A 25,326-nucleotide genomic window follows, 5' to 3' on the forward strand; every position below is an offset into this window, starting at 1 on the left:
TGGACCCCTTGCTCACTACTCTTAGAGAGGCACAGATCCACCCTACTGATGAGGTCCAACCAGACCGAAACACATGTCTGGGGTTTCTGTCGGTACTCTTGTTCAGAGGAGAATTGCCTAGCATTTCGGTGCTGGACTGCCCCAGGGCAGGACAAAGACTGATATGTTTGGGATATTTCTTCTCTGTGAAAGATAGTGAGCTAAAGACTCTGGGTAAGTCTCTCGTAACCAGGACTAATGTCTGGCAGAGGGACTCCCAGGACCCCCCTTGTTAATTTGCTCATCGGCTCCTACTACCGAGCACCCATAAAGTAATGCTTGCAGAATGACGACAGTGAAGACCACAACGTTGTGCTGGAAAGCGACAGCTGTGGCTTTAACCTGGATGGTGCGAGTATACATGCCCTTTGATGGGTTTGGGGGATATGCTTTTGCCTGGTGTAGCAGTGATTGATGCCTGAAACCAGCAATCTGACAATTGTGGCCTTGGATGCCTAGAAGCCAGGATGCAGAACTACAAATGTAACAAAGGTGTCTGAACTAAACTGCTTACGTCTGTGTAGGCAGAATTAAAGAAGCTCTACTGACATCACGCGAGTGAAAAGTCTGCAGGTGATTGAGGATTTGAAGAAAAGATGGGCAAGACTATTTCCTCTTTGATATGGAACGAGGAAAGTACTTTAGGTGAAAAAGCTGCACACATCCTTAGAATCACCTTGTCTTGGTGAAAAACAGTATAAGGCTCACAAGCAGACAGTACCTGGATCTCACTAACTGCACAAATGTGAGCCACCAGAAGAATGAAATACCAGGTATGAAAATGAGCCAATGCCGCGAGAACATTAAAATCCCCAACTGTGCGAGATCTCTTAACCCGAGTGGGAGACTGTTGCAGTGGCGGGCAAGCCTTGTTAGGCCATCCAGCGGCCTATGCACCACCGGATTGGGAGTGGCAAAAGATGTGTGCGGAGTGTTGCAATAAGACCAGATAACTGCTAGGTAAGTGCGACAGGAATCAAAGATTCCAGATGCTGCCAGCGATGAGAAACAAATGAGGATCGCATTAAGCAGGCAAACCAACGGATAGATGCCATTGTCCGGGGCTGAATAATAGAATCTAGTCCACTTACTTTTTTTAAAAATGGGACAGAGTGGAGACCTTCCTGGCCTCCTGAATTATGACAATGTTGTCTGCTGATAAACCAAGATGTTCCAAGGTCAGCTGCTCAGAACTACCAGGCTGAGGGGGGACCTCACCTCTGGAAATGACCTACTGCTAACAAGATGTCTGAACCTCTGCTGTGAAGGAAAGATTCTCACAGCCTGCAAGTCCCTTATGAATTCAAGAACAGTCAGTTGCTAACATGGAGCAAGAGTGGACTTCTGAAAGTTGATGGGAAATCCCAAACTGAAAATAGTGCTCACCAGTAACTGGGCTGAAGAAGCTGCTTGAGGAGCTGATGGGCCCAGACCAACCAGTCATCCAAAAGAGGGTAGATGTGCCCTCTGGAATGAAGTAAGCTGCCTTTTAAGCTTGGCTAACAAATTAGGTTAAAAAGGGAATGCTCTGTGTTGATTTGCCTCCTGCTGATGGAAAACAAGAAGAGCCTCTGGTGGGGCACCAAAATGGGAATAAGCAGATATGCATACTTGAGGCCCACTGCACAAAACTAGTTGTCCTTTATGATCCCAAGATCTAAACTGGTGTGATCAGCAGGATGGTAGGTAGCTAGAATCACTGGCAGGCCAGTCTGGTTCTTTCCAGGCACAGTGAATAGATGCCCAGGCCCATCTCAACAGGGAAAACAGGCTCTTTAGCTTCTATTGCCAGAGGTTTGTTGACATTCCACAGAAGCGGAGTAGAACCCATATGGATGAGAGGGGGTGCATAAAGAGGAGGAACAGAAAGGCCTTTTGAAACAATAGAAATAATCCCTAGTTCCTGAGAGATGACCCACCAGCAATCCACAAGCTGAGGGAGCCTGCAGCAGAATGGCGTTTGTTCATCCCATCGTTGTTTCTTAGATTCCGAAGAGGCTGAGTAGGTGGAGGAACTGGAAAAAAAAGGGGGCATTTGTCTGCTTTAGTCGGTGAGTGCTGAGCGATCTGTGTGGATTTCTGGCCTTCCTGTCTTGGTAGTCACGAAATCCCCCCCCCCCCACCCCCCCAACACCAACAACCTCTGTCTGGCATCTCTTGAGTAGGATGGACGATGAAAGGATTTGTGTCAGGGTTTGGCTAACACTGCCATCGATTTGGCGGTTTCAGTGGAGGTCTTCCTCTTGTTGACCTCAGTACACTGGTGGAATATGTCCAGACCATCGAATAGCAACTCCAATATTTTTTTTTTTGTACCTCCCGAGGAAATATGGTGGTGTGCAGCCAAGCAACCGTGCACATGTTGGTGCTCAATGACATAGCCCTACTAGAGATCTGTGTGATTGACTGAAGACTCCAGTAAATCCTGAGCACCGAGCTTGGCCTCAGCGAGACCTCTTAAAACCCTGTTCCCTCTCCAGTCGAAAATCTGCCTGGAAGTCGCTGACCTCTCCACAACCTTTGGTTGGAGATTGCTAGAAGCGTATGAGCATTGGCCTACCTGAAATGAAGCCATATGGCCATATGACTCTAGTAGCTTGGCTGACATGGCGCAACAAGAGCTGGCTCCCAGGCTTAAGGAGTGCTGGGCCCCCATTGTAGTTGTGAGTTGGGCCGGAGTCATAGCTGGAGGGACCCGAGGCATCCTACTACCCTCCCTCTCCAGCCCTCAGTCCTCCCTTGGCCTTCCTCCACTTCCCCTTTACTCTCCTATTTCTCGACCATACCATCGCATGAGTTCTCTAGGCAAGTCCTCTCTATGAAGGTCTCCTCCAAATAGGTGCCCCCCCTGCTCCTCCAGAACTACCAAGGACAACATTGCCTCTTGCTTGCACCATCCTGGGCTGATTTCTGTAATCATTCCTTCACCTCTGGCTCCTTCCCGCTACCCCTTAAGCACTCCCTTGTGCATCCGCTCCTCAAAAAGCCCTCTGCTGATCCTTCCTACCCAGCTAACTACCACCCTATCTCCATTACCCCCTTCCTGGGCAAACTCCTGGAGAAGCTGGCCATCTCCCAACTAATCCAACACATTGAATCTATTGGTTGTCTCCATGACCACCAGTCTGGCTTCAGAGCAGCCAGAGGCATCATGGGCCTCGCACTGGACTGGCTGACCTCGTTCCTCTCCGACCGACCTTCTCAAGTTCAACTAGGCCCTTTTCTCTCCCCCATTACATGCTCCACCTGCATCTATCCTCTCGCCATGGCTCTTCAACATCCACCGTGCCCCTCTGGCCGATCTCATCTTCTCCTTCTCTCCTCACTTGCAGTGTTATGCAGACGACATGCAACTCTTCTTCAAGCTTCGATCTACTTCCTCCTCTTCCTCCACTCTCATCCCTGACTGACTGCTATTCAGGCATGGTGTGCTGCCAATGATCTCCGTCTTAATTCCAGCAAGCCCGAGATCCTTCTCATTGGTACCCCAGCTCCCTCCTTCCCTCTGGCCGCCCTCTACGGGTCCCCCTCCCCTCATCCTCTCGTGAGAAAAAAACAGACCTTGGTGTCATCTTTGACTCCCCTCTCTCCTCACTTTGCGGACCTTGCCAGGAAGGCCCACCATCAGCTAAACCGCCTCAGAGTCATTCTTCCTGTCCTCACCTTCCCCCAGAAACTCAATGTCTCCAGAACTCTGTTCCTCTCTAGGCTGGACTATTGCAACAGGCTCTTCATCAATCTTCATTAATCCTCCCATTGCCCACCTTCAACTAATCAAGAATAGGACTGCAAGACTTATCCTTGGCCTCAAGCCCAAGAACCACATCGCTCCAGCCCTAAAATCCCTCTACTGGCTCCTGGTTGGTGCTAGGATCAAGTTCAAGACCCTTTGCATCATCCACAAGGCTTTCTGGGGCCTGGTTCCCCACTACATCCAACTCTCCCTTCCTAAATAGCTCCCTGCTAAAGCAGCACAATGTAAACCATTCTACAAGTCTCCCTCGTTGGAATCTGCAAAACGTGTATTGCAGAAGTCAATTTCCATTATTAGAACACAACCTCAGATTTGAATACCAGAATGATTTATTTAGAAATAATAAGTATGCCTCGCATTATTGTTGGACAATTGTATTTCCCATAGACTGGTTCCCAATTGGTACCACATTTCCCATGGAGCTTCGCGCGCAGAGACGTGATGACATCATGCTCGTGTGCACTAACCGAGACCACAATAATAACAATAACACCACCACCACCACCACCACCACCACCACCACCACCACAGATGGCTCCTGCGTGAGGCTGACACGCGGAGCACATTCGAGGATTTTCCTTACAGGACACCTCTGCTGATATCTTAGTAAGTAAACAGAGGGGGCTTACCACCAACTATAATGATATTTGGATTCCATTCTAATAATGGAGGGTGACTTATGCAATGCACTTTTTGCAGATACCAACGAGGGAGACGGGTAGAATGGTTTACACTTGCTATTATTACAGGCTAATGAGGACAACTTACTAAGGTAGGATAAACTTATTTTATATTTTGCCTATTATAGGCAATCTGGCTACTTACAAACAGCTAGTAGCATTGCAATACAAAATTCTGATGTCAAAATATATTTTATTTTCTGTCCACTTGGTTTACCGGACATTCCAAAATGAAACCATTGGGTGAGCCCTCAACCGGTTTAGATTTGTTAGCATCACTTTCAATTTTGACCGGTTTAGTGGCACTGGTGCAGAGAAGTACACAATATGGTTAGATGCTAATCATTCCTAAATGTAAATCATAATGGAATTGGTGGAGGCACAACTCAACAATGGCACATAAGTGACAACACCTCACATGAGAAACACTACCTTAGATGACTGACAACGCATGTGCCTTGTAAGGGACTAGGGTAGTTATAGTTCTCACTTTACCAATAACAATATCACAATGCCCAACACGGCCCGATAACTGGATGATGAATAACCTTTCCAATACTTCTGTTTCTTTCCTCTTTCCGGGACCCTGACCTTCTGCGGTATATACAAACCTTTTGAACTTTTTTCATTTTATGTTATGCTCTAAACTAAGTACTAGCTATCTTTTGTTAACTTTTACGCCGTATTGATCTGTGCAAAATGTTTAATGTGAAACGAATATTAACATTGTATCTATTACTGTACAGCTGGTTTGCTATAACAATGACGCACAGCCTTGAGAAAGACATCTTGTCGAAACACATGTTGGCAGTTTTTGTGCAATTAAACCACCAGGAAATAAACTGCATGAGCAAACTTGCAAGACTTTGGGACACCAATTTCATGGACAATTTTCTAAAGGGCATTGTACAAAAGTATAGGCCGTGCGCGAAGTGCGAGTGGTTTAGCTCAATTTATCTTTAGTGGCATAAGGGTTTACCACATATCACTCGCTACACAGCAGGAACACCTTACATTCACTTCCCCAGTGTAATATAACAGTGCACCCTTACCCTTTTTCTCCCTGCTAGAGCCCTTCGGTCGTCTAGCTCCAACTCTCTGCAGATCAGACACTTTTCTAAGCATTGAGTGGGGGGGGGGGGTGAATCCCTTTCCTCCGTAGGAGCGTCCCTCTGGAATAGTCTCCCTGCCCCTCAGGCTTGAGCTGGACCGCCTCAAGTTCCGAAAGCTCATCAAGACCCTCCTTTTCTCCGCTTCCTTCCCTCTCCCCCTCCTCTGCCAACACCCCCTGTCTGCCTCAGTGACTGGCTGCTTTGCTTCCTCCGAGTTTGACAGGCCACCTTGCCTCCCCAACCCAGTCCAGCCCAGCCCAGCCCCCCTCCTCGCACCTAGCATGTAGACCCTCTCCCCCTGCACACCATGCACTCACTTGCCCTCCTGGCCTCCCCTCAGCACTTGCCCAGCCCCGTGGCCTTCCTCCCCCCGCCTCCTCCACCACCCTCCATTTGCTCTTGCACACCTTGCCCTTCATTTCCCTTCCCAAACTCACACTTCTTGTTACTGCACTTGCACGATCCGAATGTCACAAGGCCTAGTAGGACCGCTTTTTGTTATGTTTCTCCCTTGTCCCCCCCTACCCACACCACCCCCTACCCTCACCACCCCTCAAACGCCCGTTTTTGCCTTGTGGCGCCTTGAAACACCATTTGTTGTATAGGCGCCTTACAAATATCCAGTAAATAGTCAACCATTGATTTAGACCTCATTAAAGCCTGAAATCTTTTGAAAACCCTGTCCTCCTAACTACTGGTCTTCGAGTCTGTGGAAGCCGATATCAATTTAGGCATCCACATAGCTGCAACTGGTATCCGAGGAGGAAAATGAGTCCAAGACAATCTTATAGATGCAATACAGTTGCCTGTGCTGTGGAGTCCACGATGTAGACATGAAGGAGCATGTAGAATAAGATGGTCTGAAATCACTGCACTGCCAGGCAGAGCGAGGAGTGAAGGTCCCAAATGGTACTGTTGGAGGAAGTTGCACCAGAGAGTCTCAGAAGCAAATCTCAGAGCCAGCTTTCAAGGGAAGAGCTGGCTGGAGCTCCAAAATATTAATTGCGGGGATCCAGTCTAGCTAAGGGCTCGTCAATCTTGCAGGAGGGCTCCCTCTCTGGGATGTGCCAGAGTTCCTGGAGTAACATTTTCTTTTATTTGGCCATCTTGCAAGTTCCTCATCATGTAATGTCGGGACATGATGGCCCGTGCTTACCAACATGGAGTCCTTTGAAGCAGGTTTTGAGAGACCCTCAGGAGTCGTCCCAGTAGCAGGGATGAAAAGTCTTGGATGTGTACCAGTGAGGTCCTAATGTTACCTTTGGCAACATCACCAGTAACTCCTTACCCCCTTAGAATGAAGTTGGTACTTGGTCCCACAGAGCCCTCAGCCCTAGCGCTGGTGCTGGTGCAAGACTTCATGGGCTCAGGGCCACCTACAGTTGGTCTTGAAGTATCCGTACAACCCCCCCCCCCCTCACATGACGGTCTCAGGGAAGGAGTCCCCAGGGGAGGAAGCAGTGGGGTGGGTGCATGGGCAGTGGATTCACCTCAGACAAGTGAATACCGCCAATGTTGGTTCCAGACAAATTCCTTCATGAGACGCGGGGAGAACCATCAAAAAGATTCCTCCATGACTGAACCTATGATGGGGAGCACATCTGCTGTTGTCCTGGTGCAGGAAGCGCAAGCTTTAAACCCAGTTATCACAAGCATAAGCTGACCTTATGACAGTAAAGGAGTAATGGCAATGAGCGTTGAGATCACAAACTAAAAACATTCTTAGGGAAGCGAACTGCATCAAAGAAAACAACAAAACACACCAAAGTGGCACACGGCTTCCTGAGCGATAAAATGGACTGGAGGGCAAGGCCAGTGGATTAGTCCACGTGGGCAAACTCACCTAAGCACACTTTGGCGCATGACAAATTTAAAGGGAAAGTTGTTTTTGAGGCACAAAAGGCTCTGGTCTGGCCCCAGGGGGATGACCGCCCATGAGTATGGAGGAAAGTGTATTGAATGTAGGAGTAGAGAACCTCTATAAAGAGTTAAAAAGTGGGCATGGCTCGGTGCCGCCGTGACTGGTATGGCTTCCTAGGAGCTCCTGCATGGCACGCGGCGCCACCACAATCTCTGCCGCTTCCAGACCCCGACATGGAAAGCCATTAACAGAGATTGTACATGAACCCCCACCCCCCCCCCCGCCGCACCTATCACCCGAGCGGGTCCTCGCTCCGAGGCCGATTTTTAGCAATTCGCCTCGTTTTTCTTCCCGGGACCCGCTCGGATCCAAGCTGGCGGCACTGCTACGAACTACGGAGGCTTCCACATAGGGGGGAGGGGCAGGCGCGCTTATGCCACTAAAGCCGCCTAATGTTCCCAGCTCACCCTCCTGCCCTGTCGGCCTACTATCATACACCTCCTGACCGTGCCTGGCGGCGGCAGTTAAGGATCCCCTGTGCAGCACCCGCCACGCATCAGTTGCATCGGTCTCAATGCAGCGAGCCCAGTTACCGGCACACATCCCGCTGCAAAGGCGGGGGAAACCCATCGACCTCGAGGTGTCCCTGGACCGGCCTCACCTGCTGAGACTCGGAGCCCCATGCTCCTCTCACCCTTCCTCCCGCATGAAGACTAAAGCACTGGCGGCCCCCCTCCCCCGCCCGTGAGCGCGGGTCCTGGAACCCGCCGGGGGCCCCGGGCAGAGGGAGGCTACATGGTGTCCAGGCTCCGGTCCATCACCCTGACACTCATAGGACCGTCGCACAAGGGGGCCTCTGTCTTTGCAGCATTATACCCATGACTCAGCGGGTACGGAACGAAGAGCTCCCAACACTTCAAATGCCTACCGCACCGGACTGCTGCATCATCCTCGCGGGGCCCCCGACTCCTTAACGCCCTCCGCCGTCATCGCTAAAGCAGTTCCTGTGAGGTGAGGAGTGGGGAAGGGTGGTTGGATCCGCCTGCGCCATATTCTACAGCCCCACACCCCTCGAGCCCCAGACCAGCTCACCGATCGATCACTCCTGGATCGCCTCAGCCGGTCCTAATCACCCCTTATCTACCACCTGGCTGGGCTGGAACTCAGCAGGGGCTCCCGAACTCTGCTCTCGCAAGGTGACACTAAAGACCCTGTCCGAGAATACCTCCACCACAGAGGCCCTACCACATCAGCAGGTCTAGAAGCAGCAAAGCTTCCAAACAATCGGACAATGTCTCCCTGATGGCCATCTCAACGACCGACGGATCTAAAAAGGGGGACCCCCCCAGAAGACTCCAACAATCCCACGATTGCGGCACCCACCTCTCTCCAAGATCCCTCCCAAATGGTCACCAAAACCGACATACAAGACCTCCTATCAGCTCTAACTAAAGAAATATACAAAAGCACAGAAGAGGTCACAAAGAAAAATCACAATCGTGGACAAACGGGTGGGCGAAATAGAATACCGGACGTCCGAACTGGCATCTGAGGTCTGCGACCAAAGATTTGAAGTGGAACTGGACAGAGACCGGATAACAGCCCTGGAGGCGAGATGCAACCTCCTAGAATCCAAGCAGGAAGATGCAGAAAATCGCTCTCGGAGGAATAACATCCGCCTACGAGGCATACCTACCTCAATCACAGACGCAGAATTAAAACTCTATGTCTCTGAACTCCTCAGGTTCATAATCACCCTCCCGGACACCTCACCCCTGCAGCTGGACTGTGTACATAGAACATCCCAGAGACGCGAGTCCAACCTCCCTCCAGACGTCCTTGTCAGGGTCCACTTTTTCCAGCTAAAAGACGACATCAAGACTTGGCCCCCTCCACACTGCAAAAGCGAAAAGCCATGAGACCATTAACCGAATGGGTACGTGAAAAACAAACTCTATACCAATGGGGATTTCCTGCCTCGGTCAGATTCAAAATGGGATGGATCTCAGAAGCTAATCAGCTCACCAAAAGAAGCAATGAAATTCATGGGCCTCGGAGGCACGGGCGACAAGTCCGGTTCCGAGGAACCAATCCACCCCCAGCAGGACAAACCCTCCATAGGAGAATGGTCAAAAGCGGGAAGGCGACGCAGACCACGAGGTCCCCCCAAGAAAGACAACAAACCAGGATGATCAACCACCAACAACCTTACAACGCCCCTGCTCTTAAGCCTCCGACACATATCCCTTGTGGACCACCATGTTCAAGTTGAGACACTCTACTTAACCCACACAAGCTTGAAACTATGTCCTCAGAAGGAGGAAGCCCACAAGGAACACCACATGCATTTTCGCCGACAGTGCGGGAGCAACGTTCGAGCTCCAACACACTCCTTATCAGCAGCCCAGTTGGCCATTGTCATGCGCTTAGGTGCCAATAGTTCCCCAGTGGCAGTAGGATGACAGTTCTCCTACCTGTTCTTGTTCATGGGAGGAGGGGGGAGGGAATAATTGGGTTTCATCGGAACCAGGCTATAGAGGGGGGGGGGCACCTGCCTCTCCGGACATCGGCCTTACACTCAAGACAGCAGCACCTCGTAACAACGATATCTCCACGAGCTCAATGCAGCAATCACCCTTCACCATCAGACTCTCAAACCCGGTGGGGGGGAGGGGGGAAATCATGGACAGAGGCACATCTATCACGATAAACAAAACCAATGTCAGCAGCCAATGATACAATAATCCTCTCCTGGAATGTCCAAAGCCTAAACTCTCCACGCAAACGCAAATCAGTGGAACACAGATTGGGCCAACTATCGGGAGACATCATACTTCTCCAAGAAACCCACTTGCTGCAAGACGACGAAAGCTGGGTGAGATTCAGCAGGTATAAAAAGGAGATACTTCGCCTCCACGGGACAAAAGAAAAGAGGAGTAGCAATTCTCCTAAGCGACAAAATCCCATTGTCAAAGATCACCATAAAGAGACCCAGATGGGCGCTTCCTCCTCCTAAAACGGCCTCTTCGAAGAACTCCTGATCACCATTATCTCGATCTACGGCCCCAATACATATCAAGTTAATTTCATAGCAAACCTAACATCTACCATCACAGCATTCCGCGAAGGCCACCTCATCATGGGCGGGGACTTCAACTGCATGCGAAATCCACAAATGGACAAGACTCCACCTGTTACAAACGCAGACTTTACTCATGCTCTATCCATTGCCAAGCTGCTCAGTGAAACCGAATCTGTCGATGCATGGAGATTATTCAATGCATCTGCGAGAGACTACACCCACTACTCCTCCGTCCACAAAGGATTCAAAAGAATAGACCTCATACTAATCTCTGGAGTCATATTCCCCTGTGTTAACGCAGAAATCCACACAGGTAGGATATCGGATCATGCCCCAGTCTCAGTTAATCTAGCTATCTCAGGTCAAAAGCACCCCCCTCAAAGACACTGGAAGATCAATCACTCACTGTTATTAGATATATGTATCAGAGCAGAAACCGAAGAAACTATTCAACATTATCTGGGATGCCATGAAAGCAGTTGTCAGAGCACGTTGATCAGTGCCGGTGCAGAACAGAGAAGCATCTCAAATATCGTGTTGACCAGGCTGGAGGAAAAAGTAAAACAACTAGGGAATTAACTGAAATTACACAGCTCCAGAAAAACAGAAAGAGCCCTGAGAAAAGCAAAAACGGCACTTGAAATGCATTGCGCCGACCGCACGGCCAAATCCTTAGCGTTTACAAGGCAATTGTATTACAGTAAAAGTAATAAGGAAAACAAAGTGCTAGCGCAAAAACTGAGAAAGATCCGCACCCGGAACAACATCCTGAAACTACAAGGGGAAGACGGAAAATTGCATTACTCCGAGGCAGAGAAAAATCGAAGAACTACTCAATCACCACAAAGCTATTATATCAGGTAATCCCACCACACTAGACAACCTGCCGGATTACTTACGTGCAACACTGTCTAATGACACACCCCAGCTTGAAGCTTTAGAATCCCACATCACCAGTGAAGAAGTTATGGAAGCCATAAAAACTCTCAAAACCGCCGCCCCGGGCCCTGACGGCCTGTTAGCAAACTTCTATAAAAAATTTGCCAGAATCCTCGCACCCCAATTGGCAGCCCTATTCAACTCCTTTCTATCCTCGAAGTCAGTCACCGGCTCAATGGCAGAGTCGCTCACAGTCTTGCTACACAAACCTGGGAAAGACCCCGAACTGGCCGCCTCTTACCACCCAATCTCACTCCTCAACAACGATGGCAAAATCTTCGCCAAAATGCTGGCTAGCAGGCTGGGCCCGATCCCGCCATCCCTGATTGACCAAGACCAAACAGGCTTCATACCAGGGAGAGCGACCCACGATAATATTAGGAGAACGATAAATATCATCAAAAGCGCCCATAGACTAAAGGTGGGAATGGCGGTCGTTTCCCCTAGACGCTCACAAAGCCTTTGATCTGGTTGACTGGGGGTACATCCGGGCAGTTCTCGGTCACTTCGGCTTCGGCCCAAATTTTATCACATGGGTAATGGCCAACTACCAGTCTCCCACCACGCAGCTGCGTGTCACTGGCATCAGGTCAGAGACAATTCACATATTCAGGGGCACCAGACAGGGTTGTCCACCATCAACACTAATCTTCGCTCTCTCCATTGAGCTCTTCGCAGCAAAAATCAGACAAAACCCTACCATCAAGGGGATACTCGTGGGTAATCGAGAATACAAAATAGCGCTATATGCGGACGAGGTTTCAATAACGGCATCAAATCTAGGGGCGCCCTGTGGGAGGAGATAGATTTCGGGACACTATCAGGGTTCAAGGTGAACCTCAAGAAATCTGCTGCACTCACAGTCAACCTATCTAAACAAGAAAAAGCCTCCCTCAGTCCCCTCATGCCGATCCCATGGTCAACGGGCCCAATCGCGTACCTCGGGGTACAGATCCCCAATGACCCACTACGCCTGTACTCCAGCAACTTCCCGCAACTGATTAAAGAGCTCCAAAAGGATCTCAAACGATGGAAACCCCAGGAAATTTCCTGGTTTGGGCGAATTACCGCCATTAAAATGAATTTACTCCCTAAATGGCTATACCACTGCACAGCACTATCAATGCAGATCCCCGGCCCGGCCCCAATAGCCCTACAAAAGAAAATATGGGGTGGGGGAAGAAACCCAGCATCGGCAAACAAATAATGTTGAGGGGGATAGCACAGGGCGGATTGGGAGTCCCAGACCTGGCCAGATATACCCTAGCGGCGCAACTATCCCACGCATTCTCATGGGTCCAAGAATCAGACCCACCGAAATGGACGCATCTTGAAGCGTGGTGCCCGGTCCCACCCTCCGCACTGCCACACCTACCCAACATCCAACTCCAAGCTACCACTGGCCCCCTACTAACAACTAGAACTACCGCCCGCTGCTGGAAAGCTGCAGCCCGAAAATGGGGCGTTTGTGGCTCTCTAGGCCCCATAACCTCCATATGGAACAACCCAGAATTCTCCCCAGGCATGTCCCCACAGAACTTCCAACCATGGAGGGAGGGAGGATTGCAAATAACCAGGGACTTCCTAGAGGCAGGTACACCCATCTCATTGGAAAGGTGCAAAGCAAAATTCGGGTTGAATGAACGAGAAAGATTCCGGTATGCCCAAATCCGACACTGGCTATCCCACAGAGCAACCAGAGAGAAATGCTCCAGAGAACTAACTGCATTGGAACTCTCTCTCACGACCCCTACCAGCAAAGGCAGAACCTCGACCCTCTACCGACTCCTAGATAGGACAGACCCAGCTATATGAGAAAGATACATGCTTGAATAGGAGAAGCACCTGGGCAAAGAAATCGATATTGAAAACTGGGGAAAAATCTGGACTAGGCTGCATAAAAGCTCGCAATGTATCACAAATAGGGAAGGGGGCTACAAACTCTGGTACGGGTACTATATAACCCCCGCACAAAACAACAAAACCAACCCGAACATCCCCAGAACATGCTGGCGCGGTTGCGCAACACCAGGCTCACTATTCCACATGGTATGGACGTGCCCGAAGGCTGAACTGTATTGGAGAGAGGTAATCAAACATATCAAGGACATCTCTGGCCTCTCCATCCCTGGGACCCCGGAATCATCCTACTGGCAAACAGTGGCGATGGCGCTTTCCCACTCTCAGGCCATACCTCCCGACTGCTCACACCTACTCCTAGCAGCGAAAATCGCAACGGCCCGGGTGTTGAAAGATAAGGAAGGTCCCTCAGTGGCACTCTGGTGGGTGAAATGCTGGGACATAGCGGTCGCCGAGAAAATCACGGCGATCCGATCTGACTCTCTCAACAGACCCTTAAACATCTGGGACCCATTCATGGACTATGCTGCCAAATTTCCAGCTCTCACCAGAAGGCCTCTACTAGCCAGATGGCTCCAAATCAACCCTCCCCACTGATTCCCCATCCTTGGTCCCCGGCCCACAGACATGATCACTTATTCCATCAATATGACCCTCCTACCCCCACCCCCACTTAATGCCCCCCACCTACAGTCAATGTCATTTTACTATGCTCTGTGATTGTTGATCTGTCCTTGTACTCATTGTAATGATCTTTTATAAAAACCCAATAAAATGGTATGAAAAAAAATAATTAAAAAAAATAAATTTTAAAAAAAAGTAAAAAACAAAGTCATTGCAGATTAAGAAAATAACTGCGAGATGTCCCTTTTGGGAATACCACAGGATTTGCTAAAAGAGCAATCCAGGAAGAAACACCTGGCTGAAGAAAAGACACCATGAACTGTTAAATTAACCCTCAGCTTAAATCAGATCCGACTATTTGGCTAGTCCTGACCATTTAGTTGATATTTGATCCTTCCCAGGTTTTTTTTATTTTGTCCCACACTGCAACGAAACCCTATTAAACCATGTTAAACTTCAGTTTCTGGTCTTGTGATCAAGGTGCACAATGTAACAGTCAAGTAGGGGAGCTGTAGGAAATTGAGGAAAAGCGGGTGTTCTTGCAGAAAACAAGGAGGAGAAAAAGGAGAATTTGGTCCAGATGGGAGATGGCAAAAGGGTAGCAGCGGGGTGCAAGGATGCATAGGTAGCATAAAGATGAAGGGGTGCAGGAGGATTTTGTTAGGAGAATAGCAGAGAGCAGGAACGTACCTTGGTAGGCTGACGCAGAAGAGTGTGCCGCTTACCAGTCCCAAAACCGGTGCCCTTTTCTTTGCCCCCCACAACCCGATCTCACGCTAAGACAGGAACAGGGCACCGGTTTTGGGGGGGGGGGGGGAGCCCAAAAATGGAATCCCCTTTGCTACTTTTGTTTATTGACCGTGGATGCCCGTGCTGTAATTCGGTTTAAGCAGGGCGTATGCAGTGCTATGATCACAAAGTAGCGCTGCCTTTGTATATGCAAAGTACTTTCGTGAATCTGCTGCTTGTTTTTTTCCTGTTCATTTAGTTTAATTGGACTGATGCTTCAAATAAAGATGTAAAGAAATTAACTGATTTAAATGTTCATTGTAGATCAGGTTTAGAAATGGACTTAAAAAAAAGAATGAAGCTTTGGCCATATGCTCCAACAACTACTTGTTACTTTTTGCGACTAACATATAGGCTATTTGGTACACACTCAGTATCGTTGCCTATTGGGTCAGCAAGTAAGGCAGTTTCTTGGTGCATGACGCATGTTAGCAGCCATCTCAGAATGGAAGTCCATTAATTCATAGGAGGTTTATTAGTGCTACACGTCACTTAGATAATTCAATCATGCATGCTAGACTAACATTGGAAGACTACTTAATGTTACACATGCTCTTGTGCTTTAGACTTGTAGCAAGCACTTTTGAGATTGGAAACTTAAAGGACAACACTTCTGGAAGGGCGGCTTACACTTTACATTAGAGGAAACACACAAGCACTTACCAGTCCAATTTTTTGCCATCTTGAACATGTTGGCCGCTCTGGCATACATTTCACAAGCCTCCTCAACTTTTGTGTTCCCACTATAAGACGTGAGAGAAAAAACAAAAAAAAGGAGGATGAGGCAAACAATTTAGTGTTAACATACAGGATAAATGTATGCCCTTTACACCAAGATGGCGATTAAAAGGATAGAGTTTTGGGTTCTCTGTGAAAGCACATAAAATGAAGCCAGCCAAATGTTTTTTTCCTCAAAAGACGTAGTAGTCTCAACCGCAATGTTACACAGAAAGAAATGATCTATTCTTTACTGAAACCAAGTTCATTAGATGGTAATAGAAAAGTTATCAAAGTACAGACAATGCATTCAAACAGATGGAACAGTTCCCAAATAACAGAAAATGCATCCCGTTGTCCTTACCCTCCCTATTCCACCATAACACCCATCTCCGAAAATGCAGGGGGAATGGAGAATGCCACAGAGACATATGGTGTTTCCAAACATATCACTTAATGATCTTTGTTAAGACGGATTTCTGAACTCTGTCCTGGTGGCGCAGAAGTTCAGAAGGCCAACCTAATTACTTGGAACAGGGTAACCTCTGGACGAGCCAGACCAATCAAGGTAGCGATCGCGGCGGTCAAGACTAGGTCTCAAGAGGGGTGAGGGTGACTGAAGGCCCGCAATGAGCACACAAAGCAAGAGCGCTTACAAACTACTCCAAACAGTTGTTATATCAAAAATAGATACACATTTATTTTAAGGCCTTTAAAATAATGACCGTAGCGAGAAAATCACAATATCACAATATTAAGCCAACACATACCATATCAACACAATATATATACAAATACGATAGTCATAAGAGTTACACGCACGAAATGTGTAGTCCACCTGAAAGGGAAGGAAAACAGGCAGTGCGATAATGCTTTAGACTCAGTTCGCCTTCAGAGGCACCTAACTAGATGGAAGTCCGAGCCCTGCGAAGAGTGGAGCCTTGTGCTCAAAGTACCTGCACACGCCGGTGCCAACGGGCAAAAGGAGAAGTTCTTCGGAGGAAGTCAGGCAGTTCGGGTTAGTGCACAGCAGAAGAAGAACAGGTTCCGCAACTCAAACGCAGCCTCCACAGCGGGCAGAAGCAGAGCGAGAGTACGGCAAAAGGGTGCTGTTTTTACACAGCAGGGAAAAGCAATGGGATACTGCAGGAGGGCGACCAGATCCTAGCTATACTACTCACCGGTCCCCGAAGCAAGCAGACCCAGGCTTCTGGCAGGTTCAGAAGAGCAGGGAACGCCTCGTGGTCGTGTAGAGCAAAAAGACGTCCCAATCGACGAAACCGGCACAGTTTGTTGCCGCAGCAGGACAACGGAGCGGCCGTGTGTATTCGAGCCAAATGTACACTCCTCCCTTCAGACCTGGGAACGCCAAGTGCACGAAGCGTGGGAGAGTGACAAGGACTCGAAATACAACACAACCTGGCGGCGGTTACAGAGCAGGACTCCCTTGTAAGCTGGTCAGTCAACTGGATGGCCCAGAGACACTTCCGAAGGCTTACTTGGCAGGAGAGGATGAAGTCGCCGGGAATAGCTGTTCCTGCTATTCCAAAGGTCGAAGCACCAGTACAGGCCTTCTGGTTCGATCAAAGGAGGAAAGGGTTTCACAGGGCGACAGCAGTGCAAAGGAGGATTCCTTCAGCGGGTCACCAGCGATTCCTCGGTCCAGCCTCGTGGTTGCAGGATACTTGGCTCCTGTATTCCTTCGTTCGTGAGAACTCAGGAGATCGACATCGTAGTGGTGTTTCCAGCCCCCTCTTATCCACGGTTCCCTTCGCGCCAAAACGGAGGGGAGCAAATGGGAGATTCGCTCATCAACACACATACCATACGTGGACCAATCACGGACCACGGTGGTCCCAGGCATTCACACCACCCTAGACTCTCTGGCACCCAGGATGTGTATTGGGACCAGACATCCCAGCCCACACCCTGGAGGCACACAAACGACATGTAGAAGCCCGCGAAAGCATCTGCGTTTCGCGGGAAAGTACATGCCCAAATAAGGAAGGCCCCGGGTCGCCCGACCTGGGGAAGGTGAAGGGAGCAAGACGGTCAGTGGACAGGACAAAGGAGCTTCGTGGTCTGGCCATTTTGGGAGCCAGGCCACCATTTTGGGTTCAGTGCGAAAAACGTGCTCAGAACGCCAAAAGGAGCTCAAAATAAACAAAACGATCGCTGCCACCATTCCAGTCCCTGAATGACTTGCACCGATCAAATACCATCCTAAAAGAGTATCTAGGGCCCGTAGAAGGCTAGAGACCCAAGAGAGCTGTAACTTAGCTTACAGTGCCCTCTTGTGTCGTGTTGCACTAAAGCTGCGACACGATAAAAGAAACTACGGGAAACAGCGTTCCCCGGCACTGACTGTCTTAAGGGCATGTCAGTTTCCCCGTAAGAAAGGAGCGAAAGCCCAGAGGAGTGCGGCAGAAGGCTGCACTTCTCTGGCAAAGTCAAGAACAAGGTGAAAAACAACAGCAAAAAGTTTAGGGGTTGCCACATGGAAGGAAAATTACCTACAATTATGAAATCTTTCCTAACACTCGCCCCTCCCAGACTATGGACAGGGGGAACTAATCCACCCCTGGATGAGTCTCTTGTTCAGGTCGGTTAAACATTCTGGACAACCCATCAGCATTGCTATGTTGGACACCTGGCCTATGCACAATAGTGAAGTCGAAGCCTTGTAGACTTATGGACCACCTAAGCAACTTTGGATTCTCCCCCTTCATGTTCATTAGCCACTTTAACGCTTATGGTCAGTTTGCACAGTGAAGTGGGTCCCATAGAGGTAGGGCCTCAGCTTCCTTAGGGCCCACACAACAGAGAAACATTCTTTCTCTACCGTGGACCATCTGAGCTCTCTGTCCTTAAACTGGCGACTAATAAAACCGATAGGGTTTTCCTTACCCTTCTCATCTACTTGTGATAGTACAGCTCCTATCCCAGTGTCAGAGGCGTCCGTCTGCACGATAAAAGGTCTTTGATAATCAGGGGCCCTGAGCACAGGGGCCTGGCACAAGGAGTCTTTTAAGCCATTGAAGGCCTTCTCACACTCGTCGGTCCAAGTTACCTTCTTGGGTTTCTTCGGAGTTGTGAGGGCAGTCAGAGGGGCAGCTATGGTACCATAGTCTGCCACAAAATTGCGGTAATACCCCGTGAGTCCTAAGAAGGCTCTCACTTGGGTTTGCGTAGTGGGGGTAGGCCAGTCTTGTACTGCTTGTACTTTACTGGGTAGAGGCTGTATCCTCCCTCCACCTACTTCATGTCCAAGGTAAACCACTGAGCCTTGTCCAATCTGGCATTTACTAGCCTTTATGGTCAAGTGGGCTTTCTGAAGAGCCTGGAGCACAATCCCGAGGTGTTTCAGATGGTCTTCCCAGGTGGCACTGAAAACTGCTATATCGTCCAGATATGCAAGACAGAATTCGTCCAACCCATTCAACACATGATTCACAAGCCTCTGGAAAGTGGCAGGTGCATTCTTCAACCCGAACGGCATTACCCGGAATTGGTAAAGGCCGTCTGGAGTAGAAAATGCTGTCTTCTCCCTGGCATGTTCTGCTAAAGCTATTTGCCAATAGCCAGCAGTGAGGTCAAACGTGCTGAGGTACTTGGAGGCACCCAAAGTATCCACCAGCTCATCTGTTCGAGGCAAGGGGTGCGCATCTGTCTTGGTGACAGCATTCAGAGCCCTGTAATCCACGCAGAACCTCAATTCAGAAGTGCCTGCCTTTGGAACCAAGACCACAGGACTGGACCAAGGACTACTAGAGGGTTCAATCACCCCAAGGTCTAACATTTTGTTGACCTCGGTCTTAATATAAGACCGTACTTTATCTGACATCCTGTATCCCCTACTTTTGGTAGGTACACTGTTTCCTGTGTCAATGTTATGTTTGCACCAAGGTGTCAAACCAGGCGACTGTGAGAACAGGGGGGAAAACTGCCTAAGCAAACTTTTCACCTCAGCCTGCTGATCAGAAGTCAGGTGAGGGGCCACTCGGACACCCTCAATGGAGCTATCTGAAGGAGCGCTTTGGAACAGGTCGGGGAGAGGTTCTGACTCCTCTTCCTCAACGTCTGACGCCAGTAGCAGTGCTGCGATTTCGACTCTTGGGACGAAAGCCTTCAGCCTATTCACGTGGAACACTTTTGGAGCCTGTCCAGGCCTTCCAAGGTCCACTAAATAGTTAACCTCACCCAGGGGCTCCACCACTGTGTAAGGGCCTGACCATTTGTCCTGTAAAGCTCGAGGCCTTATGGGATTCATGATCAGGACTTGCTGACCAGGTGTAAAGTTGATGAGGGAAGCCTTCTGGTCGTACCAATGTTTCACCAGCGCTTGCCCTGCCTTCAATTTATCACTAGCCAAGCCCATCAGAAGTACCATCCGTTTTCTGAGCCCTAGCACATAATCAACTACATTGGTAGTAAAAGGGGGAGTGGGCATCTCCCATCCCTCCTTGACGATGGCTAAGGGTCCCCGTACGGGATGACCGAACAGAAGTTCGAAGGGGCTGAAGCCAACACCCTCCTGTGGTACCTCTCGGTAGGCAAACAGTAAGCATGGTAAAAGAAGATCCCATTTTCTTCTCTGAGGCTCCTCCAGAGCCCCAATCATGCTCTTTAACGTTCTGTTAAAACGTTCCACCAGACCATTGGTCTGGGGGTGGTATGCAGAAGAGAACTTGTAGGTGACCCCACATTCTTTCCACATAGCCTGCATATACTTCGACATAAAGTTGCTGCCACGATCTAACACAACTTCTTTAGGGAAGCCAACCCTAGTAAATATGCCGAGTAAAGCTTTTGCAACTGACTTGGCAGTTACAGTTTTCAATGGGATGGCCTCAGGATACCTGGTTGCATGGTCGACCAGCACCAGGATAAACCTATTGCCCGAGGATGTTTGCGGGTCAAGGGGACCAACGATGTCGATCCCTACCCTTTCAAATGGTACCCCCACAACTGGGAGCGGTACCAACGGAGCTTGGATTGTCGCGCCAACCTTACCAGATAACTGGCAGGAGGCGCAACTCCTGCAGTGACTTTCTACTTGCACCCCCATCTTGGGCCAGTAGAAGTGCATGGATAACCTTTGCTTGGTCCTCTTCATACCAAGGTGACCAGCAAGGGGAACTTCATGCGCCAACTGCAGGAGGAAGGGCCCAACAGCAAGGGGAACCACCAACCTCCTATGGTCTCCTTCTGTAGACTCTGTGGGCTCACTATACAGGAGTCCACCTTCCCAATAAATCCTATGCGTCCCAGGAGGTTCACCCTCAAGCTGGGAGCAGGCCTGTCTCCTTAGGCCTTCCAGAGATGGGCACTCACGTTGGCCTTTACTGAATTCGTCCCTATCAGGACCTCCTTCAACTAACAAGTCTTTTAGTTCAGGATGATCGTTGGGGTCGAATACTTCAGGCATCGCCACCTCCTCGTCAGGCCCGGGCGATTGACCAACTTCCTCCACCGCAGTGGTAGGCGAGCTCGGGGGAATATTCTCTTTCCCTCGTCTTGACTTGTCAACTCCTTTCGCCTTGGGTTTCCCCTTCGGCTGGGGCGGCGTATTGGACTTGGCCAATGCTGCCCGTGCTTGAGACCGTGTGTAGGGTCGTTCGGCAGTGTCTCCTACGAGCCCTAAAGCTCTGAGATCATTACCTAATAAGACCTTTCCCGGGACGTTTCTCTGAATGCTCACTGGAATCCTGACTGCTGTACCATTTAAAGTAAGATTTACAGGGATCACGGGAAACATACGGAGGGGGCCGTCAGCCAACTTAGTGGGCATCAGAGTAGCTCTGGCAACTTCCTCTGAGTCTACCAAGGTAGAATCCACTACAGTGCGACTGCACCCACTATCCCTAAGAGCTGGAGTATCTACTCCATTGATCAGCACACTGTCTTTAAAGTAGTGCTTGGCATTATCCGGAATCCTAGCATAAGCCTCTGCGACTTTAGGAACCAGGGACACTAAAACTACCTCAGCCTCTATTCCGCTGGGAAATGAGTCTGAGGAGAAGGATGCTCCCGTAATCTCTTCTTCCTCGTAGGAGGAGAAGGCCAGATTAGCGGAGTGGACCCCCAAAGGTCTAACCTTACAACGGGGATCCCCCTTCACATGGTCAGTTGCTCCACAAGCAAAACAGGTTCCAATGGGTCTGTTTACATAGGGAGGCTTATTGTGAGTTCTCTTGTGTCTTACCCTTGTTTTTCTTTTTGTGGCCCTTATGGGAAGAAGATTTAGCAGATTCCCCACCCTCCATATCTTTGGACTTTTTTCCCTTCCTCCTGCTTACCAGGATGAGTTTTGTCCTTATGGGACACTCGATGTGACACCCATAAGTCCGCTGCAATGGCCAGCTTCTTAGGATCTATCTCCTTCGAATCGGCCAAATGCTGCTTAAGCTCCGGGGAAGAAGAAGCAAAAATGTGTTCCAGCATGACAAGATTTATCATGCCTTCAAAGGTAGAAACCTTATAACCTTCGACCCAGCCAGTTAAGTTTTTCAAAGATTCAGCGACATAAGATACCCAAGTACCACCTTCCTTTTTCTTATACTCTCGAAAACGCTTTAAATATTGGGCCGGAGTCTTCCCAAACTTTAAAATGAGAGTTTGCTTTAACATTGCGAAATCAGCTCGCTCAGCCTTCGACATTTCCATGATGGCACTACAGCCAGAATGGGGCAGTCTACTGAGTAACCACGCAATCTTATCAGCATTGTCAACTTCTTGAACCTCGCATGCATACTCAAACGCATTCAGCCAGTCCATAATGTCATTCCTTTCTTCATACACACTGAGCAGATCTTTTGGAAACCGTGGATGAGAGGAGGCCCCAGACACATGTCCAGGACCCTTGGACCCATTTGCAACCTGAAGCTTGGCCAGTTCCAACTGGTGATCCCTGTCTTTTTGTTTTTCTGCCTGTTCGATTTTTAGTTTGGCTATGCTGAATTCAAGCTCCTGCTGCCTAAACCGCAGCTCTTGCTTCTTGAATTCAAGCATAGCCTCCCCATCAGCACTGGCAGAGGAAACATTAGACATCTCGTCCTCCCTGTCCTCGTGGTCGCGGTGGAGCAGTGTGGCGGCAGAACCGTCGGTTCTACCAGTGAGAGCAGCCCCACCACCTTCCGCACTGTCCTCAGAAGTTATAGCGTCAAGCTGCGCTTCTTGCCACGCCACGATTCTTTGGATCATTTCCAATTTCGTGCCTTGAGAGGAAACACCTCTCTCCGCACACATCTTTTTTAGTGTTTCTGATTTAGAAGCATTTAAAGTTAACAAGGTACTTGTTTCCATACTGTTTGATAGGACTATGGCCTTTTTAAAGTTATACTACAACAATTCACTACGTGTACTGGTTGGAATAACCTGAAATGCCTTAGTTCGAGCGCAACACTGGATACCTTCAGTCGTATCCCACCGCTGTACACCAATTTGTTAAGACGGATTTCTGAACTCTGTCCTGGTGGCGCAGAAGTTCAGAAGGCCAACCTAATTACTTGGAACAGGGTAACCTCTGGACGAGCCAGACCAATCAAGGTAGCGATCGTGGCGGTCAAGACTAGGTCTCAAGAGGGGTGAGGGTGACTGAAGGCCCGCAATGAGCACACAAAGCAAGAGCGCTTACAAACTACTCCAAACAGTTGTTATATCAAAAATAGATACACATTTATTTTAAGGCCTTTAAAATAATGACCGTAGCGAGAAAGTCACAATATCACAATATTAAGCCAACACATACCATATCAACACAATATATATACAAATACGATAGTCATAAGGGTTACACGCACGAAATGTGTAGTCCACCTGAAAGGGAAGGAAAACAGGCAGTGCGATAATGCTTTAGACTCAGTTCGCCTTCAGAGGCACCTAACTAGATGGAAGTCCGAGCCCTGCGAAGAGTGGAGCCTTGTGCTCAAAGTACCTGCACACGCCGGTGCCAACGGGCAAAAGGAGAAGCTCTTCGGAGGAAGTCAGGCAGTTCGGGTTAGTGCACAGCAGAAGAAGAACAGGTTCCGCAACTCAAGCGCAGCCTCCACAGCGGGCAGAAGCAGAGCGCGAGTACGGCAAAAGGGTGCTGTTTTTACACAGCAGGGAAAAGCAATGGGATACTGCAGGAGGGCGACCAGATCCTAGCTATACTACTCACCGGTCCCCGAAGCAAGCAGACCCAGGCTTCTCCACGTTAGTTTCAGCAGCTGGCAGGTTCAGAAGAGCAGGGAACGCCTCGTGGTCGTGTAGAGCAAAAAGACGTCCCAATCGACGAAACCGGCACAGTTTGTTGCCGCAGCAGGACAACGGAGCGGCCGTGTGTATTCGAGCCAAATGTACACTCCTCCCTTCAGACCTGGGAACGCCAAGTGCACGAAGCGTGGGAGAGTGACAAGGACTCGAAATACAACACAACCTGGCGGCGGTTACAGAGCAGGACTCCCTTGTAAGCTGGTCAGTCAACTGGATGGCCCAGACACACTTCCGAAGGCTTACTTGGCAGGAGAGGATGAAGTTGCCGGGAATAGCTGTTCCTGCTATTCCAAAGGTCGAAGCACCAGTACAGGCCTTCTGGTTCGATCAAAGGAGGAAAGGGTTTCACAGGGCGACAGCAGTGCAAAGGAGGATTCCTTCAGCGGGTCACCAGCGATTCCTCGGTCCAGCCTCGTGGTTGCAGGATACTTGGCTCCTGTATTCCTTTGTTCGTGAGAACTCAGGAGATCGACATCGTAGTGGTATTTCCAGCCCCCTCTTATCCACGGTTCCCTTCGCGCCAAAACGGAGGGGAGCCAATGGGAGATTCGCTCATCAACACACATACCATACGTGGACCAATCACGGACCACGGTGGTCCCAGGCATTCACACCACCCTAGACTCTCTGGCACCCAGGATGTGTATTGGGACCAGACATCCCAGCCCACACCCTGGAGGCACACAAACAACATGTAGAAGCCCGCGAAAGCATCTGCGTTTCGCGGGAAAGTACATGCCCAAATAAGGAAGGCCCCGGGTCGCCCGACCTGGGGAAGGTGAAGGGAGCAAGACTGTCAGTGGACAGGACAAAGGAGCTTCGTGGTCTGGCCATTTTGGGAGCCAGGCCACCATTTTGGGTTCAGTGCGAAAAACGTGCTCAGAACGCCAAAAGGAGCTCAAAATAAACAAAACGATCGCTGCCACCATTCCAGTCCCTGAATGACTTGCACCGATCAAATACCATCCTAAAAGAGTATCTAGGGCCCGTAGAAGGCTAGAGACCCAAGAGAGCTGTAACTTAGCTTACAGTGCCCTCTTGTGTCGTGTTGCACTAAAGCTGCGACACGATAAAAGAAACTACGGGAAACAGCGTTCCCCAGCACTGACTGTCTTAAGGGCAGGTCAGTTTCCCCGTAAGAAAGGAGCAAAAGCCCAGAGGAGTGCGGCAGAAGGCTGCACTTCTCTGGCAAAGTCAAGAACAAGGTGAAAAACAACAGCAAAAAGTTTAGGGGTTGCCACATGGAAGGAAAATTACCTACAATTATGAAATCTTTCCTAACAATCTTCACAGATCGTTATGCCAGTCATATATACGTAAATTCTAATGCTTGCAACTGCCCAGGATAAAACAGCTGTTACAGTCTACAAAGGTATAGTTGAAGAAGGGGTCCACTCTCTACAAAACATGGTATGTTGCCATCTCAAAGACATTGATATTTTCTCCATATAGAGCATTCAGAGCCAATCGCCATAGATACCAGAAAGATCCTTCTCATTCCCATTAATAGTCACACTATGGACCTCATTACACATCTGGTGGTATCCCACTGATAAATTCGGTGGGATAGCACCAGATGGTAATACTGTTACCGGCACATGATCTGCCGGAAT

General features: G+C 49.3%; 1 protein-coding gene across 1 annotated transcript in view; it reads right to left on the minus strand.

Moving 5' to 3' along the window:
* The window catches only part of NAPB (NSF attachment protein beta), a 411,568-nt gene that overhangs the window by 322,843 nt on the left and 63,399 nt on the right, over positions 1–25,326 (minus strand). The window contains exon 2 of the mRNA XM_069608266.1: positions 15,404–15,483. Within this exon, the coding sequence (XP_069464367.1) occupies positions 15,404–15,483 (80 nt within the window). The remainder of the gene's footprint in view (positions 1–15,403; positions 15,484–25,326) is intronic.

Source organism: Ambystoma mexicanum, chromosome 4q (assembly GCF_040938575.1).
Source record: "Ambystoma mexicanum isolate Mex_15411 chromosome 4q, UKY_AmexF1_1, whole genome shotgun sequence".
Classification (NCBI taxonomy): Eukaryota; Metazoa; Chordata; class Amphibia; order Caudata; family Ambystomatidae; genus Ambystoma; species Ambystoma mexicanum.